The 19,531-nt window shown below is 43.3% G+C and overlaps 1 protein-coding gene across 3 annotated transcripts in view; it reads right to left on the reverse strand.

Moving 5' to 3' along the window:
• SEPTIN7 (septin 7) overlaps window positions 1–19,531 on the reverse strand; it is an 87,435-nt gene that overhangs the window by 57,876 nt on the left and 10,028 nt on the right. For 2 of the 3 annotated variants that reach the window (XM_039336790.1, XM_039336792.1), the window contains exons 2-3: window positions 2,585–2,589; window positions 1,919–2,021 (exon numbers count right to left, since the gene is read on the reverse strand). In XM_039336790.1, the coding sequence (XP_039192724.1) occupies window positions 1,919–2,021; window positions 2,585–2,589 (108 nt within the window). The remainder of the gene's footprint in view (window positions 1–1,918; window positions 2,022–2,584; window positions 2,590–19,531) is intronic. The other variant, XM_039336791.1, reaches the window with a different exon arrangement.

Consider the following 19,531-nt stretch of genomic DNA (forward strand, 5'->3'; position numbering starts at 1 on the left):
GTTCGGGGGTCACCAGCTGACAGGCGCAGGAGCTCAGCGCTGCGACAGCCTCCCCTTCGCTGACATGCATGCATGAGAAGAAGTCAATCCAGTTGCTGCACAATGAGTCCCTGGGGAGGACAGCGCCTTGCTCTGCATCTGCGCTCTTCACGCACCTCCTGCAGGGCACATTCGGTAGAGTTCGTGCAGGCTGCCGCCAAGCAGCATATTTTCCACAAACAAGTGAGGTGGGAAGCAACTGAGCGGAGGGGAGGAAGGTGACGCCGCGTACCACCAGCCAGTTGGTTGCGTACCACCAGTAGTACGCGTACGACCGTTTGACAAGCCCTGGTCTAGGAGACCCAGCCCTTCTTCCCACCCCATCATAACCAGGAGGTCCAGACCCTAATCTTGCTCTACTATACCCGAGAGGCCTAGATCCCCTATCTGCCCACCACTCCCAGATGCACCTATATATTTTTCTGCAGCTGCTGATAGATGCACCTAGCTTATGTGAGGTGCAGCTAGAAAGCTAGCAAATGCAATCTTTCTGAAGGCAAAAAGACTTTTTCTAGCCTTCAAAAAAATCTATTTACTAACATTCTAGCCAGAAAGCTAGCAAACACCGTTTTTCTGAAGGCTAGAAAAAGCATTCCTAGCTTTCAGAAAACTGCATTCGCTAATGCATCTTGCATAGTCTGGGTGTAAGTGGACCTGAGTATGGTGGGGCAAGAAAAAGCCTGGACTTCCTGAATATGGTGGGGTGGACCCATGCCTACTTAGCATGGTGGGGTAAGGAGAAGTAACCAGTGAGGAGGCTAACTCCTCCAGAGCTACGGCAGCTTTCATGTACTAGTGAGACAGGCAGGTGACTGAGATGAGGGTAGATATAGGCAGGGAACTGCGGTGCGTCCAGAATTGTAAGGGCAGGTATGCTGCAAAGTGCCCAAATTTTGATCATGTGACTGGCTGCATTGCAACGTGGGTAACTTGAGGCAGGAGTTGAATGAACAATCATAAGTTAAAACTTTTTGCATGAATTTTCATGTAGATGCCTTTGCAATGAGCAGAAGAAGTAATGCTGAAACTTACAAGAGTTTAATGAATATAGACAAAAATAATACACATTACAGTCTATACTGTCTCTCATACTTCTCTGACTCCTTATATATACTTTTACAATTAATAACTTATGTAGTTTAAATCAGGGTTCCCCAACCTCCGGGCTTCAGCCCACTACTGGGCCTTGGCCTGCCTTTGCACAAATGAAGCCGTGCACATGCTCACTTGCCGCTCATGCATAACCATTCTCTTTCCCTCCCCCCCCCACCGGTCCACAAAACCGGAAAGGTTGGGGATCACTGGTATAAATTAATTTCTAAGTTTATTTCATACAATACCCTAGCTAAGAACTTACTATGCAAATCTATATGCATTTTTTCCAAGTCCTTTAAATCCTATTTTCATCTCTATCAAATGCTACCCTTTGTTTACTTGAACTCATTTATAATTTGGAATATTAAATACATACTACTAATTACTGAAACCTAATGACAAACAATTGTTCATGACATTTCTGAAGAGCACTGCTGAATAATTACATAACTATATTGACCATTCTTCAGGGTACATTTTAAATGTCAGAAAGCATAGCTAGTTAATCAAGTTGCCATCAGAAACTAAATGTCTTTTATTATTTGCTAAATAAAACAAGAGTAAGCTTCTATTCTTTAAATACGGACTGTGTTTGCAAATTTCAATGCCAGATTAATTTTATTATTTACTGTTCTACATTACAGCAATGACCATCAAGCACCGATTTTTAGAAGATAAAATAAATACTCCACCAGTATGGGTATCTACTTATAATGCAGATTTATAAACAAATCTTTAAATGTTTAAACTAAAAAAATAAAGGAATTAGAAAAGTGTAACTTACCTACTACCATAAGTGTGAATTCAAATCCTCTCTTGACAGATTTTCTATAAACTTGATTGGGGAGATTTGCAAACCCCACATATCCTTCAAGATTCTTCTGTTGCTAAGATAAAACATGTGAAGTTAGGTTACTTATGTTTTATTATAATTTATATTATTTTTAAGAACCATATTCTCTAGCTATGACAATGGTTATTTTCTTTGTATCTCATATTCTAACTACTGTACCTAAACTCTTGCAAAACTTTCAGTCTCATTATTTTTAATATTTGAATATTCAGTATTAAGGTGTATTCTTAATAAGTGTTCATGGTAAGTGAATGCAATGTGACCCCAAATGCAATATAGCATTGGCTTGGAATATTGTATCTAACAAAAACACTAAGTTCAGATAGCAAACATGCTATCATCTGGAACCAAAACAGGCTGCAGCCTCTTTCTGAAGAGTTCTATGATTGGTAAGTACTATCATTTCTCACCAGTAAAATTATAAATCAATAAATTGTTTCAATAATCCTACTATCTTCTACATATTTATTAATTTTACTGAACATATGTACATTTCCCCCACCATTTTCTTAAAGACAGATACACTATTTAAGCATAAGAAAAAAGCAACATTCTTTTTAAAGAAACTCTACCTTTAGAAAAGACAAGAATACTTACAGCTACTTTGTAGACAACATATTTCCATCATTTTACATGTCCATAAGCAAAATATAGCCAAATGTCACAGGAAGGGAGGAATTCCAGTAATTTGATAACACAAGCCAGGTTCAGTTTTTATCAAAAAGAGAAAGGAAAAAAAATAGAGTTACTTACATTTGTATAATGAAGATATGTGTGTGTGTATGTGTGTGTCTGTGTGTGTGTGTGTGTAGTTTTATTGCTTAAAGCAATAAACTATTGAGAATCATATAATAAGCAGTTAAATGTAGAACTTTTAAAACAAATCCCAAAATTAAAATCCACCATGGATCTTATGAAACAGTGCTACCTATCTGCCTCAAACAAGACAGGGAATAAAAATTATTAGATATTGTGCTGTAAAATATAAACACAAAATAATAAAAACATCCCATACGTTAAATGACTTGAAGTGTCATGATTTCACTTTTACACTTTGAGCGACTATCTTTCACTATTATTCTATAGGAGAAGGAACATACACGTGCTAAGAACTTTTTAAAAAATAAATTTAAAACTTTACCAGTGATTATTCATTTTAATATTAAAACATCAAGTAAAAAAACAAGTCAGTATATCTTTGTTGCCGCAGAACATAGAGCTAAATTAAATATTACATTATTAATTTAATTACATATTAAAACTTAACAAATAGCTGCCTTTCTTATTTTGTATTAGAACAGTATAAGTATCAGGGCTCGTATGGAAGAAGAGCCTTAATTTTCCTTCTCACAGTTATTTCACAGATCACAACCTCTTTATGAGACCTTTAAAAAGGAAAACATGGAGCTAAGGAGAAGTTTTAAACTTTGATGAATACAGTCTCATTCACTCAAGCCCTCTATGTGTATATTAGTGTAAACAAAAATTGAATACCCCCCCCCCCCGGTGCAACTGGAGCACAACACCAAGTTGTGTGAAAGCTCTCCTAACCACAAAGACATCTGCTCTTTGAACAAGAGTCACAAGTCTAGGAGAACCCCCAAATTGTGCACCAGGTCTGTCTGGGGTACTGCCACCCTGTCCAGAACTAAAAATAATAAACCTCCAAATCCCAAGGCTCCACATACCCACAGCCACTCCATCTAGGCTCCAGTTGAAATCTGTTTTACCCCACCTAGGCCCCTTAACCTCCAAGCACTGTGAAAGAGCAGACATAATTTCACTTGGGTCACCAGCGGTGGAAACATAAATCTGAGTATCAGCAGCAAATTGGTATCTCACTCTATATTTCATGATCTCACCCAGCAGTTTCATGTCACTATTAAAAAGGCACAAAGGGAGAGGGTACCGAGCTCTCTGGCATCTCAGAGGAGTGGCTGTGAGCTGGACTTTTTACCCCCTATCAACACCAATTGACCACAGAGAAAGGAACTGAACCAGTGCAACACTGCACCACTCAATCCCAAGTCCTGCAATCAGTCCAAAAGGACACCATGGTCGTTAGTACTGAAAGCCATCAGAGGTCAAGGAGATCAAGGATGGATGGATTCATTCTGCTGTCCCCAGAGATCACTGACAAGTGCAACCAATGCTATTTCTATCCCATAAAAGGTCTAGATAATTTGTTTCATCAAGGACCCTCTGCAGCTGCAAAGCCACCACCTTTCCTAGGAAGGTCATGAGGTTATATTGCTATTGTTCTGACAAGATGATCATATCTGGAGTGTGATCACTGTTCTTCTAAACAGCAGAATTCAGCTGGTAAAGCAGAATTCTTCTTCTTCTACTTCATCACTTCCTTCTGCTGCCCTCAATCCATTGTCTGATGATTGCATGTTCTCTTTTTAATGGATTGGTTGGACATGAAAAATTGTCCTGACAAGATGTCTAAGAAACATCTTGAGAAAAGGAGAATGTATTCATAGGCAACAGTAACCTGATGTTTATTGAAGAGCCAATTTAGTGCGGTGGTTAAAATATTGGCCTAGAAACCAAGTACTGAGTCTGCCACAGGCATGAAAACTGGCTGGGTGACTTTGTGCCAGTCACTTTTTCTCAGCCCAACCCATTGTAAGGAAAACAGGAAGCAAGCACATTAGGAATGTCACAGCTCTGAATTAATATGACAAAGGTGGGATAAAAATCTAATAATAATATTGAATTATTGTGGGAGGTGCTGAAAAATTGCTCTACACTGCAGCAGAAGCTATTGCAGTTAGTATAGTGCAGGGATTTTCAACCAGTGATACGCATACCACTTGTGGTACTTTGCCATGTGGCAGGTGGTATGCAACCATCCTAGAGAAGTATAGTGGGGGAGGGGAATGAGCTAAAGCGATCCAAGCCTGAGGGAGAGGCGGCTGCAGCTGCAGGACTGTCTGGGCTCGGCAGAAGCCCCAGGAGCCGACAGGGCTCCAGCTGATTGGTGCTTCCGGAAGCAGCAGAGATGGAGGTGAACTGAAGAAAAAGTGGGGGGAAGGAAAGGCTATAAAAGAAAGGAGTGGGAAAGGAGAAAAAAGACAACAGGGAAAGATTTAATCCCTTTAAACAAATGTAATTAGTTTTACCCCCTTTAATTGAGTCTGTCTATGGTTTTTAGAAAGTTTTCTTTGAAGGTAAACAGGTTTAATTTAAAGCTAAAGCTTTTTGCAATTGCCGGAGCCATTCAGTCTCCAGTTGCAACATTATGACATGTGATATGCCTGAGGTACCTTAAAGAGGAAAAAAACAGAATTTATGTGTTTATTTTGTGAGCCTTTTTGCTTTGCACTTGATTCCTGTGTCTTTAAGGGTATAGGAAAGGGATTGGGAGGGTTGCATTCTTACTACACTGTGGAAAGAGCTCAGAAGGGAGAGAGGAAGAAGGGCGGACCAGCTAGCTCAGGGGTCTACAAACTTATCAACTTTAAACCTGTGAACTTCAATTCCCAGAATTCCTCAACCAGTCATGATGGCTGGTTGAGGAATTCTGGGAGTTGAAGTCCACAAGTCTTAAAAGTGCTAGGTTTGAAGACCCTTGAGCTAGATAGTGATGCATATTAATAAACATGGATAAATTTTTCATACATTTGTCAGTGCAAAGGGAAAGTAATTCAGCAAAGGAACAGCCAGTGAAGAAATTAAAACTGGTACTTTTTTCCTTTTTTCTACAGTTTGTAATATTTTATTAGATTATAGAATAAAATACAAAAATATAAAAACAAATAGTAGGACACAGTGGGGAGGAAAAAGGGGAAAAAGTGAGGGGGAGGAGGGAAAAAGAATATAGTTCCTCTGTTGCAGTAGAAGGACGCATTAACATTGAATCTCAACTTTTTACTTTTCCATAATATTATAAACTAGCCATTTCTATAACAACAAATGAATCTGTAGCAGGGCTGTCTGAGAATGTTTGCAGGAGCTTGATTGGGAAGGGAGAGATTGGGACAGCTGCTGCTGGCTTTGGGTGTGGCTGGCATGGGCGGAAGAAAAAGATAAAAAAGGGGAGGAAAGGGACGGGGTGGCTGTTGCAGTTCGTCAGGTGAAAATAAAGAGGGAGTGGAAGTTTTATCTGCTTTTCTTCGTAAGGAGGATATTTTAAACAGAGGTTAAAGAGAGGGGGAGTGGAATTTTATTGCTTTCCTTCGTAAGGAAGTTATGTCAAACAGAGGAGAGAGAGTGAGTGGAGTTTTATTGTTTCCTTCGTAAGGAGGATATCTCAAACGGAGACAAGGGGGAGTGTGTAGAGAGGAGTTGGCTGAGGCTCCTAGCCTCAGATTTTAACAATAAAGTTAAAGGGGGGGAGGGCTTTGACGCCGAGACCTGACTGAAAAGAAGCAACAGAAGGAGAGACTGGTGGTGGCTACTGTTGCTGCGAAGCCTGGAGGCTATTTGGACTATGACTATTGCTGCTGCAACAGGTTTTAGACTTTGTGGGGGAGTTGTCCTGGGGGGCGAGCTATTGCTACAGCACACTGACTGTTGTTATTTCTACTACCGTCTGGAGCTGGGGTTTTCCTTCATCCCACTTAATTCAGAACGATCGCTGAGGAATCTTTTATTCCTGCTGCTATAACGGCCTTGGGCTCTTGGATATCATCATAGTATTGACTATTGTGGCTGGTTATTTTCGTTCCTGGAAGCCCCTCCCTGACGACAAGAGCCTGCTACCTACTAATTCTGCATGAACTCCGGCTGGAAGAGACATCTTATCAACCCCTAGAAAACACTAGTGCAGGGCTTAACAAAGGGGGATGGGGCTGGGAGGTCCTGGTTTTTGGCAGCCTCTGAGGAGGTAACGCTACAAATCTAATCAGTAAAACCCAAAATCCCCCCCCCTTTTTAGTCATCAAGATTTTTTAAAGACATTTTATTGGTTTTTTAATTTTTAAGAAAAAGTACTCAGGACACACCGTGGTGTTTGGATGATCAGACATTCAAAAGTAAAGACATAAATAAACAGCTCAACTTAATACATTCACTGGCCCCTCTCTATTTCCCTCAAATAACAATGCATTTAAAATATTCCATTTCTAAATTAAATTTCTATTACTACTAAACCTGTTTTAAAACTTTATCAGTTTACAATTGCCATAATCAAGTTTAACTTTAAATCGACAAGTTATCAATTCAGGTATCCCTTCCAGATGTATTCTAGTTCTTAATCTCTCTCATCTCTCCTTTTATCACCAATCTCATTTATTTCTTCTTCTACTACACAATAGCTATCTTGGTTAAAAAATAACGTTAAACCTTAATTCATTTTAATTCATTACACAAACTTCAAATTTCATCCAATTGATTATCATATCTTATCACATCTATGTTATTGTACAAAAAGATCATCTAACTAATTTAAAACACTCCATTAATTATTAAAATCATCCCAATCTAAGAAATCGACATTTTTTTCAATTCCAATACATAATTTTCATCAAAATAAATCTATTATTCCAAAAAGTACATTCTTAATCTATTTAAGATATTTGTTCTAAAAATCACCCGTGTGTGTGTGTGTGTGTATTTTCTTGCTTCTAACTCTTAAGTCATAATCCTTAAAACAATCCATAAATCCAACATTGCCTTTTAATCCATTACACAATTTTAAATTTCTCTTTTCAGTCTAATTCTGGCTTTTTTCTGTGCCAGGCAGGTTTCCATAAAGATGCTTCCCTTTCAGCCAGTAAATCTATTATTGTTGCTTGCAGTAGCGTTTGAAAGGATAAAAATCCCATCCTCTGCATTAAACATCCTGTTTCTCTCCTCCCTGAAGCATCGTTGCTTTGTAGTTTGAAGTCTCAGTCTTTGCTTCTTCTGTTCCTCTAAGTTGCAGATGGAAGGTTTATAAGATAGCGTTAAGTTCCTCTTTTATCTCTGTTGATTCCTCTAGTATGTTTTGATCTGCACCATAGTCAGATGTAGCCTGGACATCCATTTGAACATTTGAAGTGAAATTTCTGGATCTTAGTTCTGTAGTAAACTTTTTCATTGTACCATATATTTCTGCAGTAGCCTCATAGATCTTTTCCAATATAAGTGTACAGTTTAATTGTGACTGAGGTTTCTCCATTTTGATAGTAATTGAAAAGAGTCTCTTTTTGCTTCGCATTCACAGCGAAGATCCTGGGAGGGGGTAAGGGGGTGGATTGTAATGAGGAGGCAGCTGTCTGTAATGAGCTGTCTACCTCTGAAAAACTCAACTGAGAAGGGAATTGATTAAAGAGAGAAGAAATGGTGCAGCACTGAGCCCAGAGCCGAACCAATCTCCCCCCCCCCAAAGAAGGGGAAAAAAGGGTAGAGAATCCACGAATGGCAATAACTACCTTTCTGAATCTAAATTGGGAGCCAAATTCTCATGTCTCTTCAGGGCTGAGACCAAACGAAAGGGGCGTTGGTCTTACCTGAACGCCTTTTCTCAGTACGGAGATGGATAATCCACGGATGGGTTTTCTCTGTCTGCCTGCTCTTGAGACCAAGTAGCCAAAGCTTGACACGCCAAAGCTTGACACGTCCATTCTTAACGAGGGCGAATTGGCTGATGATTGACGAGGTATTGGCTCTCAGCTCCCTACTAGCGGCCTGCTGGCCTTGGGGTGGGTGTGGATTATCCATCTCCGTACTGAGAAAAGGCGTTCAGGTAAGACCAACGCCCCTTCTCCAGTACAGGAGATGGATAATCCACGGATGGGACGTACCAAAGCCTCACTGTCCCAAGGGGTGGGAAACAGATAAGGCCGGTAGATTGATCTCTGAGACAACTTGCTGGAGGACCCTCCTACCAAAGGAGGCGTCCGCCGATGCAAAGCGGTCTATCTTGTAGTGTCGTATAAACGGGGAAGGCGAGGACCATGTCGCGGCCCTGCAAACTTCCTCGATTGACGCCTGGGTAGCCCATGCCGCCGAAGTTGCAGCGCTTCGGGTGGAATGGGCTGTGAGATGACTTGGGGGCGGCAGGGATGATACATTGTAAGCTTCTGCGATACAGCTTCGGATCCACCTTCCAATGGTGCCCGCGGAAACTTTCCGCCCCAAGGTGCCCGCTTGGAAGGACACAAATAGGGCCTCCGATTTGCGGAAGGGTTCTGTACGCTTTATATAACGCCGCAAGGCTCTGCGGACGTCCAATGTATGCCACTGCCGCTCCCGGTCATGTGTTGGATTTGGACAGAAGTTTGGGAGAATTACTTCCTGTGTCCTGTGAAAGAGTGAATTCACCTTCGGTATGAAGGCAGGATCTAACCTAAGGACCACCCTGTCCTTGTGGAAAATGCATAGGTCGTTTCTGACTGACAGTGCGGCCAGTTCCGAAATTCGTCTGGCCGATGTGATGGCAATCAGGAACGCCACCTTTAGCGACAGGTGTCGCAAGGAAACGGTCACCAATGGTTCAAATGGTGACCGAGTGAGTGCGTGAAGGACTCGCGGTAGTTCCCAGGACGGGTACCTGTGAATTACTGGAGGTCTGGTGTTATAGGCGCCCTTGATAAAGGCGCGGATCCTGGGGTGGTGAGCTAAGGGAACCGAATCCGTGCAGGTGAGGAGGGTGGACAAGGCCGCCACTTGCCTGCGGATGGTCGCGGGGGCGAGGCCTCTGTCTAGTCCCTCCAAGAGGTAATCTACTATCTGAGGGATGTAGAGTTTGTGTAAGTCAAACTGCCGTTCCCTGCACCAAAGGCAAAAATTTTTCCAAGTGGAGTCATAAATGCGGTTTGTTGCCGGACGGCGTGAAGCTTGAATTATGGTAATGGCCCCGGGAGAGAATAGTTCCTGTGCCATTATCTGGCGCTCAAGTGCCAGGCGGTCAGTTGTAACCATTGGGGTTCCGGGTGACTGATGGTTCCCTGGTGTAGGGACACTTGATGAGGGGGAATGTTCCATGGGGGCGACTGAGACAGGTTCATCAGGTCGGCGAACCACGGTCTCTGTGGCCAATATGGTGCTACTAGGATCACTTCTGCCCGCTCCTGAATCAGCTTTCGGATGACCGCCGGTATGAGTGGTAGTGGGGGAAAGGCATAAAGCAGACCCTGAGGCCACTGAGTTCTCAGAGCGTCCGTCCCCTCTGCTCGCGGGTTGAAGTAACGAGAGTAAAATCTGGGGAGCTGGGCATTGTCTGATGATGCGAACAGATTGAGGATCGGGTACCCGAACTTGCGGGAGATGTCTAGGAACAAGTTCGGGTATAGCCCCCACTCCGAAGGGTCCACTGTGGTGCGGCTTAGGAAGTCCACTTGCTGGTTGTTGACCCCCGATATGTGTTCCTCTTTTAGTGACTTCAGATTGGGCTCTACCCAGCTGAATAGGAGTCGTGACTCTGTCATCAGGGTTTTTGATCTGGTCCCCCCCTGCCGATTGATGTGCGCCTTGGCTGCTACGTTGTCTGTTAGGACTAGAACGTGGTGGCCTCTGATTCTGTCTTTGAATTGTTGCAAGGCTAGGTGGATAGCCCTGAGTTCTAGCCAGTTGATGTTGTTTCTCAGATCCGTGGCGGACCAACGTCCCTGTACAAACTGGGAGTCCAGATGGGCTCCCCAACCATACAGACTGGCGTCTGTACTGATGGTAATTCTGACTGGTTCCTTGAAGGGTGACCCCTTGGTCACGGCCCGAGAGCACCACCAGCGTAGCGCCCTGCGGATTTGTGCCGTGACCCTGACTAGGTGGTTGGATGCGCTGGTGTTCTGCCGTTGGTACGGGAGCAGAAACCACTGTAGTTCCCGTAGGTGGAGCCTGGCCCAGGGTACAATGGCTATGGCCGATACCATCTTGCCCAATAATTGGGAAAGTGTTAGTATCGGAACTGAACGTTGCCTGTGAACCCAGCGAGCCAGTTCCCTGATGCCGGCCACCCGGTCTTGGGAGAGATAGACCATACAGTTGGTTGTGTCTATCATGGCCCCCAGATGCAGCAGCCTGGACGAGGGAACTGTCTGGCTCTTCTGAAAGTTTACTGAGAATCCGTGTAATTGGAGGACGCGAATGACGGTCCTTACGTCCGCCTGAGCTGTCTGTAGGGATGTTGCTTGGATTAGTATGTCGTCTAGGTAACATTGGACGCGTATTGGGATTTTTCTCAGTTTGGCGGCTACCGCTGCTAGTATCTTGGTAAATACCCTGGGTGCCGAAGATAGACCGAAGGGGAGAGCTCTGTATTGGAAGTGTTTTCCCCCGTAACAGAAACGTAGGAACCGGCGGTGGTTTGGGTGGATGGGGATGTGAAGGTAGGCTTCCGTGAGGTCTATCGATGCCAGGAAGTCTCCTTCTCTGATGCTTCCCAGGATGGACTGAAGGGATTGCATCTTGAATTTTTTGTATGTGATGTAGCGGTTGAGGTTTTTTAGGTCCAGGATTGCCCTCCATCCTCCTGAAGTCTTTGGAACCACGAAGAGGATGGAGTAAAATCCTCTGCCTCTGTATTCCGCTGGGACCGGTTCTATGGCTTGAATGTCCAACAGGTGTTGGATGGCCTCCTGCATGAGTTTGCGTTTGGTGGGGTTCCTGGAGACCGAGCAGTTGATGAGTCGGTCTGGGGGTGTGACCAGGAACTCCAGGGACAGCCCGGACTGGATGGTTTGTAGTACCCAGTTGTCCGTGGAGGTCTGCTCCCACTGGTGGAAGAAGTGAGCTAGTCTTCCTCCAATGGGTAGGTCTATGTAGGAGTCATTTTGTCTTCCGGTACGGACGACCCGTTCCACGAAAGGGTCGTCTCGACTGGTTTTGTTGTCTGGGCTGGAACCCCGGTCTGTCGTAGGGGCGGCCGTACGGTTTGTTCTGCCTGGGAGTGAATGGCTTGGGTGCCTGACTGATAGGCGTGGTTGTCGGTTGGCGAAAGGACTGCCTACGAAAGTAAGGTGTGGTACGTTTGTCTGACCTTTTGTTCAAGTGTGCCATGACCTTCCGCTTGTCTTTGTTCTCTACAAGATAGGGGTCCAAGGCCTCCCCAAACAGACCGTTGCTTGAGTAAGGGGCGGTCGCTAGCCGCCACTTAGCCTTGGTGTCAGCTTGCCAGTGTTTTAGCCATAGCATTCTCCTGGCAATTATGTTGGATGCTATGGATCTGGATGAAAAAATGGCCGATTGGAACGTTGCGTCTGCAGCGTATTCCGTGGCTGCTACCATCTTAGCCAGGTCCTGGTGTGTTCGTATGTCCTCCATAGGAACTATGGTTTGTAGTTGTTGCAACCAGATGAGGGTGGCCCGGACAAAAAAGGAGGCCGAGGTGGCTGCTTTGATGGCCCATGCCGCTGTCTGGTGGGTTTTGCGAAAGGCTTGTTCCCACTTTTTGTCATCTGCCTTAAGGGCCTCCACTAGGTCCCCAGCCATGGCTGTCTGGGAGACCAAGGGGGTCCAGGCTTCATCTACTTTAGGAATTTCTAAGGCCTCATTGAGGTCTGTGGCAGTGCTGTATAATTTTTTGTCCGTACCACTCACTGATGGGAAGGAAGCGGGAGAGTCCCATGGCTTCTTGATCCCTTTCAGGAAAATGGCGGGGCAAGGTATATGGTGTTGCGTTGTCACCTTTTCTACGAATACGGGTCTGGATGTGGTGGCCGGTGTCGCTTGCGGCTGAGAAAACTGATCCGTCCCCATGTCCGCAATGGCTGTGGCCTTGCGTAGTATCGTGAGGAAGCGGTTGGGATTAAATAATCCCCCTGAGGGGGGCTCAGGGGGAAGTTCCTCATCCTCTGACATAGAGATCCCAGGTTGATCCTCCTCTTGTGGTGAAGAATAACCACTCATGGAGGACTGGGCCGGGGAGACGGGTTCCTGAATGCCTGAGGACTCTGAGGGGAGTTCCGAGTGTGGCATGGCTGAGATGGAGGGCCCCTGGTCGTGGTGGGCGGAGCGCTGTGCTAGGGCTCGGTCCACCACTTTGGTTAATAGGGCCTCTAGCCGTCCATCTGCCCAGATGTCCCCTATGTCATTACCTTTGGGTGTGGTGACCGCAGGTGGAGAGTTGGACTCAGTGGTTGTGCCTGCCGCCGTGGTTGTTTGTTGGGCTGATGTAGATGGCGGATCCAGTGGTTGCGGTGTTCCTGGAATGGACCACGCGCTCTGGGTTGATGTGGATGGACCCAATGATAATTCCATCTCGGTGGCCACTATTTGAACTAATTCCAATTGGGCCTGCCTCTGCGCTCTGGAGAACTCCTTCTCCAGGGCCTGGTGCCTACGGCTGGCTTGCTTTTCCGCCAACTTGGAGGGCCTCTTGAGCGAGTGTTTTGTCTTCGCTTTGCACTTGCCTGCCGCCTTCTGGTCAGAAGGTGTGTTGCAGCCGTAATTGGGAGGTGGAGGGGTCGTGCTCATGGATTGAGGCAACGAGGGTCCCTCCATTCCGCTTGAGCAGTCCCAGAAAAACTGAGAAGACGCTCAGGCAGGCAAGTATTGGCGGGAGCGAAATTGGAACAAGTACCAGGACTGTTCCCCTGATCACCCGACCACAACAAAAATATTCTCTCTGGGCTAAGGTCACGGTAGCTGAGGGAGGTACCGAAGGCACGTTTGGAACCACTCTTTGGGTTCCGCCCGGAGGCCTTAGGTGACCAGGCAACGTGCACCAGTAGAAAAAGGAAAAGGGAGGCAAAAAATATCAGTGGCGACCTCAAAAGGGTCTGTAGGCCTGACTTAATACACAGCAGGTATCAAATGGCGGTCACCTAGAGCGGAATTTATTCTTATTAATACTATTACTATTATACTAATAATAGGAACAACAACAATAATAAAATAATAATAATAACAACAACAACAATAATGGTGATGATGATAATATTGTGTGTTCTGTCTTTAGGCCTGTTGGCCCTGCAGTCGCTTAATTTTTAGCTTTAAAAAAAATTTTTTTTTAATTATTATTATTATTATTATTTAAAATTTATGTATCTATTTTTATTATTATTATATTTTGTCCTATTATTATATGTGTGTATCGGGGGTGGAGCGCTGGTTGTGTGCTCCTATTCCGCCTCTATCAGTGATTCCAGATATGATGTAGAGCTTCCTTAAGCTCGGTTTGCCTTTCTCTGGCAAGAGATGGCAGCCACAGCTCGTTTCTCCCTGAAAAAGGGCTTTGCGGATCCCAGGAGGGTTCTCTAGCCTCCGTTTCTTGGTTGGGGCTTACTCCCTTCCTGTGCTTCGTTTCCCTCTGAAAATAAGCTCCGCAGCCTCCCAGAAGCTGCTTGTGCCCGGGGATTTAAATTTGGCGCGCTGGTGACGTTTTAAGGGAATCCCAGTCAGGGATTGCCTTTGTTGTCTGAAAACGGCAACTAAAATGGCGCCCGCGGTTGCCCTGGGCTGCTAGGGAATCTCCGATGATCCGAATTCAAGTTTGAATCCGGACCTGGAGATTGTTATTTTTTCCCCCAATTTGAGGAAAAAATCCCTTGGAAGGTTGGGGAGAAAAGCTCAGCAAGTGGTCTCTGCTGATGCCTTTTCCCCCCCCTTTTCCACCTCCAGAGCCCTGGGGCTGACTGGGATCCGTGGGGAGTTTTCCCCCCCCACACCCCCTTTTTCAATTTTAATATAGGATCAGGGATGATCCCAAGGAAAACTTAGTGGTTGGGGAAAAGGTTCAGCAAGTAGTCTCTGCTGATGCCTTCTTCCCCCCCTTTTCACCTCCCAGAGCCCTGGGGCTGGCTGATATCTGTGGGGAAATTTCCCTCCCCACCAATCCCCTTTTTAATTTTAGGTTTGAGATCAGGACTGATCCCCAGAAAATTTTGTGGTTAAATTCCTATAGGTGGCAATTTTTTTTTTGGAAGGGGAAGCCAATTATCAAGGGATAATCAATCAATGGATTTCTTGTCTAACCTGATAAGCTGAGAGCCACGCCAAAACGAGTCTTCTCCGAGCAGAGACCAAGTTAAGAATGGACTCCACAGGAAGTGGGGGCGTGTCAAGCTTTGGCTACTTGGTCTCAAGAGCAGGCAGACAGAGAAAACCCATCTGTGGATTATCCATCTCCTGTACTGGAGAACTGGGGCATGGTAAGACCCTGCAGAGGAGTGGCAACTTTGATTGTTTGGTCTGATTGGGCTAGAAGACTAAATCAACCCATTTGTGGATTTTACATTCCTCTATATGCTGGAGAATGATAGTACAGTTCTTAGAAAGAGAGGAAAAGAAAAAAAAAATTTTCTGTGCCCCCAAAAATATAAAAGTAAAATATAGTCTTTAAAATTTTGTTCTATTTTTATAGAACGCCTTTCTTCCCAAAGAATGTAGAAGCTGCCTTTTCAAGCCAGGGAAATAATTCCAACAAAGCTCTTACAGATACCGAAAACAAAATAAAATAGAGAGAATAGCAAAGAAAAATCTCACTTGGATTCACTACGGGGGTTCTTACAGCTTAGAAGTTCTTTGACTTACGGTTTGAAGCAGCAGGGTGATCGGCCATTTTAATGGCCGATCTTCTTTCTCCGTCGGCCCTCAGAGATAGCTCGGACAGCTAAAGGAGCCGCCGCTCCTCAGCAGCCGAGCAGAGCCTCCTCCACAGAAGTTGCACCCTCCAGGGTGACTTTTGACCCGCATAAGGGTCTACCGGCAAAGGGAAAGCTAGCCGACGAGGAGACAAGTCTCCCCGTGCGACTAGGAATGCCACGAACCGGAACCAGAAGTTCTACCTACTAATTCTGCATGAGCTCCGGTTGGAAGAGACATCTTATCAACCCCTAGAGAACACTACTGCAGGGCTAAACAAAGGGGGATGGGGCTGGGAGGGCCTGGTTTTTGGAGGCCTCTGAGGAGGTAACGCTACAAATCTAATAAGTAAAACCCAAAATCCTCCCCCTTTTAGTCATCAAGTTTTTGACACCTTGCTAAGCATTGGTGGTACTCAAATATTGTCATGTCCTAAAAGTGGTACAATCTGTGAAAAGGTTAAAAAGCCCTGCTATAGTGCACTGACTACTAAATGAGAACATTGATCCTATGCTGAACTCACCTATGAGTAGCAAGCAGATCTTTTGAAAATTATAGCCAGGAAGGAGGTGAAAAGTGTTCTTGGTTCTCAGTCTCTGAAGAAAGAAGTATTTGGTAATCACGAAGTGCAGGGGCAGGCAACCCAAAACATTCAAAGAGCCACTTGGACCCGTTTCCCATCAAAAACAAAATGCTGGGAGCCGCAAAACCCTTTTGATATCTAAAATGAAGATAACACTGCACCTTTTTTGGATGGAACCTTGTAGGCAAGGTGGGTTGTTATGAGGTGAGTTCCGACACCTTTTTTTTTTAACAAAAAGAGCACTGTGTATATAAAATAAAGGTAAAAAAAGGATACATGCAGTGTTATCTTCATTTTAGATGTCAAAAGGGTCTCTCTCTGTCTCTATTTCCTCTCTCTCTCCCTCTCCTTTTTTCCTCCCTCTTTCTCTCTTTCCCCTTCCTCTTTCTTTTCTCTCTCCCTCTTTTTCTCTTTCCTCTCCCCCTTTCTTTCCTCTCCCCCTTTTTCTCTTTCCTCTCCCTTTCTCTTCCTCTTTCCTCTCCCTCTTTCTCTTTCCTTTCCCTCCCCTCTCTTTTCTCTTTCTCTCTTCCCTTTTTCTCTTTCCTCTCACCCTCTTTCTCTTTCCTCTCTTTCTCTTTCTTCTCCCTCTCTTTCTTTCTCTTTCTCTCTTTCCTCTCTTTTCCCCCCTCTCTCTCTTTCTCTTTCCTCTCTCTTTCTCTCCCTTTCCTCTCTCCCTCTTTCTCTCTCTCTTTCTCGCTCCAGGTGAGGAGAGAACAAAAGGCAGATGGCGCCAAAGGGGCAGGGAGGGGGAGCAGGATGGGAGGCAGTAGCTCCAGTGGCGGCACGGTGGTGGCCACTGCAGCATAATATTTTATTATGCTGCAAAATATTTTAATCTTTACTTCTGAAATTTTGGAAGACTATGTCTCTACCATGTTAAGACTGTTAAGTTAGAATAGGTCCTTATATTGTAACATCAATGCGTTGCTGGAAAGTGAACGAATAAGCCTATTCAAATATAGACAGTTTATCCAAAGATCATCCATTAACATAAATTCTAACACAAAATATTGCAACTTAACTATTTGAAACTTACTTTAGTCTTACTGTTCTGTTTGCTTATTTCTTTCTGAAAGTCAGTACTGGCTCCTGGTGACTATCCGGATTAGTACCTGCAATTTTCTTGACAAGATTTTTGGAAGAGGTTTGCCAATGCCTTCTCATTATGCCTTGGAGTAAAAGGCCCAAAGTCACTTACCGTATTTTCCGGTGTATAAGACGACTTTCTAAACCCTGAAAATCTTCTCAAAAGTCCGGGTCGTCTTATACGCCGGGTAGCTGTTCTCTGAATTTAAAACCAATCTGCCCCCTAGTGGCCAGCCCTATTTTTTTTACAGAAATAAGCACTAGCACAGTGTTTCTCAACCTTGACAATTTTAAGGCATGTGGACTTCAACTCCCAGAATTCCACAGCCAGCAGGACAAAGCATTCAAAAATCCAATTTTTCTACATCGCCTATCACTTTATTTTTTTTCAGGAAAAGCAATTAAATAGTAGAAAACAGTAAGCTATATAAATTAAGGACATTACATCTACAAAAAAAGGAGAAACATTTGATTTACTTCTTATACCTATAGCAGCAGTCATGAATATATGGAAAAACTTTTTGATTCAGCAAATCAATTGATTAAGAAAGATACTGGTCAAAGGAAAAATATCAAAGTGAAAATTAAGAAAATAGATGATGGGATCTACCAGAGAGAATATTTTAAAAAGAAACATTTGTTTGAATATGGTTAAAGAAACAGAAAAGATTCTGAATACATATGTCATTCTAAGAGAGATGAATTCCTTAAATAATACTGTATGCTTCCCCCCCTTTTATTTTATTTCTTGATATAAGTAATATAATACTGCTGAAATGACCTAGATGAAGTAAATGTTTTAGATAATTAAATGTGTCTGAATTTAGGGAAATTATAATGTATAAAAAATGTTTTGAATAAGATCTAAAGCAGTGGTTCTCAACCTGTGGGTCGGGACCCCATTTGGGGTCGAACGACCATTTCACGGGGGTCGTCAAACCACGCTGTCCACCATTTTTTCCCTTTTCCCTAGCTGTCCTACTCCCTCTTATTGGTGGCCACACCCATTTGGGGGTCACCACAACATGGGGAACTGTATTATGGGGTCACGGCATTAGAAAGGTTGAGAACCACTGATCTAAAGGATTAGATGACTAGGCACATTAAATGGAATATTTAAAGATTAAATATATTTTATCAAAATAATAAGAACTTTATTATTTCAAGGCTTGCAAAGACAACATTTTGGGGAAAAGGGGAAATCAACTAAATGTACTATGTGAATTATAGATTATAGAAACCAATTGTTAATGATTTTTCTTTACAAATGTAAACCCAGCAAACACACTGTTTACCAACTATTAAGTGATTTATGTTTTAAAAAATCAATAAAATATATGGGGGAAAAAAGACCAGCTGAGTTCAGGAAGCATTAGGGAAGCAATGGTGGGCAACACTCGCTTTCTAGCAGCAAAGGAATGGAGCTCCTATTGTGCTCATCTATAAACAGAAATTCAATATTGTATCGTATTTTCCGGCATATAAGACGACTTTCTAAACTCTGAAAATCTTCTCAAAAGTTGGGGGTCGTCTTATATGCCCAGTCGTCTTATACGCCGGAATATACGGTAGTTGACTTTGTACCAAAGCAGGACTAGAACTCGCTCTCCCAGTTTCTAACTTAATGTTTTAACTACTAGACCAAACTGGCTCTCAGTTTTACCATCCAATGAGACAAACTTGCAAATCTAGTTGTCAAAGCAGTAAGTTTTATTTGCAAGCAAAACAACCATGATTGAAAATAACATTGACTACAGGAAAGAAATCAGGATATCGGTATTGCTATATAAATGAGAGCCAATTTAGTCTAAAAGCCAGTTTGGTCTAGAAAGTTTTAAGTCCTGCCTTAGCTATGTAAGCCAGCTGGGTGAAAGCTTGAGCCAGTCACTTTCTCAGTCCAACCTAACTCTCAGGATTGTTTTATTTATGGGGAAAATAGGTAGAGGAAGGTATATTGGATATGTTTGTCATCTTGAGTTATTTGTAAAAATAATAAAGGCGGGATACAAATAAATAAATAAAATAATAAAATAAGACATGAAAAAGTTATGGGTATCTTTTTGGTTTCCATATGGTGTACTTTTTCAATACTTCTGGATAAATATTATCTAAAATGCAATCTGTTCTCCATACAAGTTCTAAAACTAGATAGAGAAAACAGAGTACTTTATCTATTAGGACTTGTATGGAGAACAAATTATAATTTAGGTCATATTTATGCAGACAAACTGAAAAAATCAAAAGGATTAAGCCCTACTGTAACTGAGTCACAACCTGTTAAGAATGCAATAAAAAATAAATGAAATTATTCTAACCACTAATGAAAGATCTGCTTACAACCTGTTTCCCCTCTTTTTCAAAACAGTACTTTTCTTCTATTGTCAATTATTCTGAAATTGCAGACCAAGGATATACTCTGG

Source organism: Crotalus tigris, unplaced genomic scaffold (assembly GCF_016545835.1).
Source record: "Crotalus tigris isolate CLP2741 ecotype Arizona unplaced genomic scaffold, ASM1654583v1 scf7180000017666.379230911805:20528666, whole genome shotgun sequence".
Taxonomy (NCBI): domain Eukaryota; kingdom Metazoa; phylum Chordata; class Lepidosauria; order Squamata; family Viperidae; genus Crotalus; species Crotalus tigris.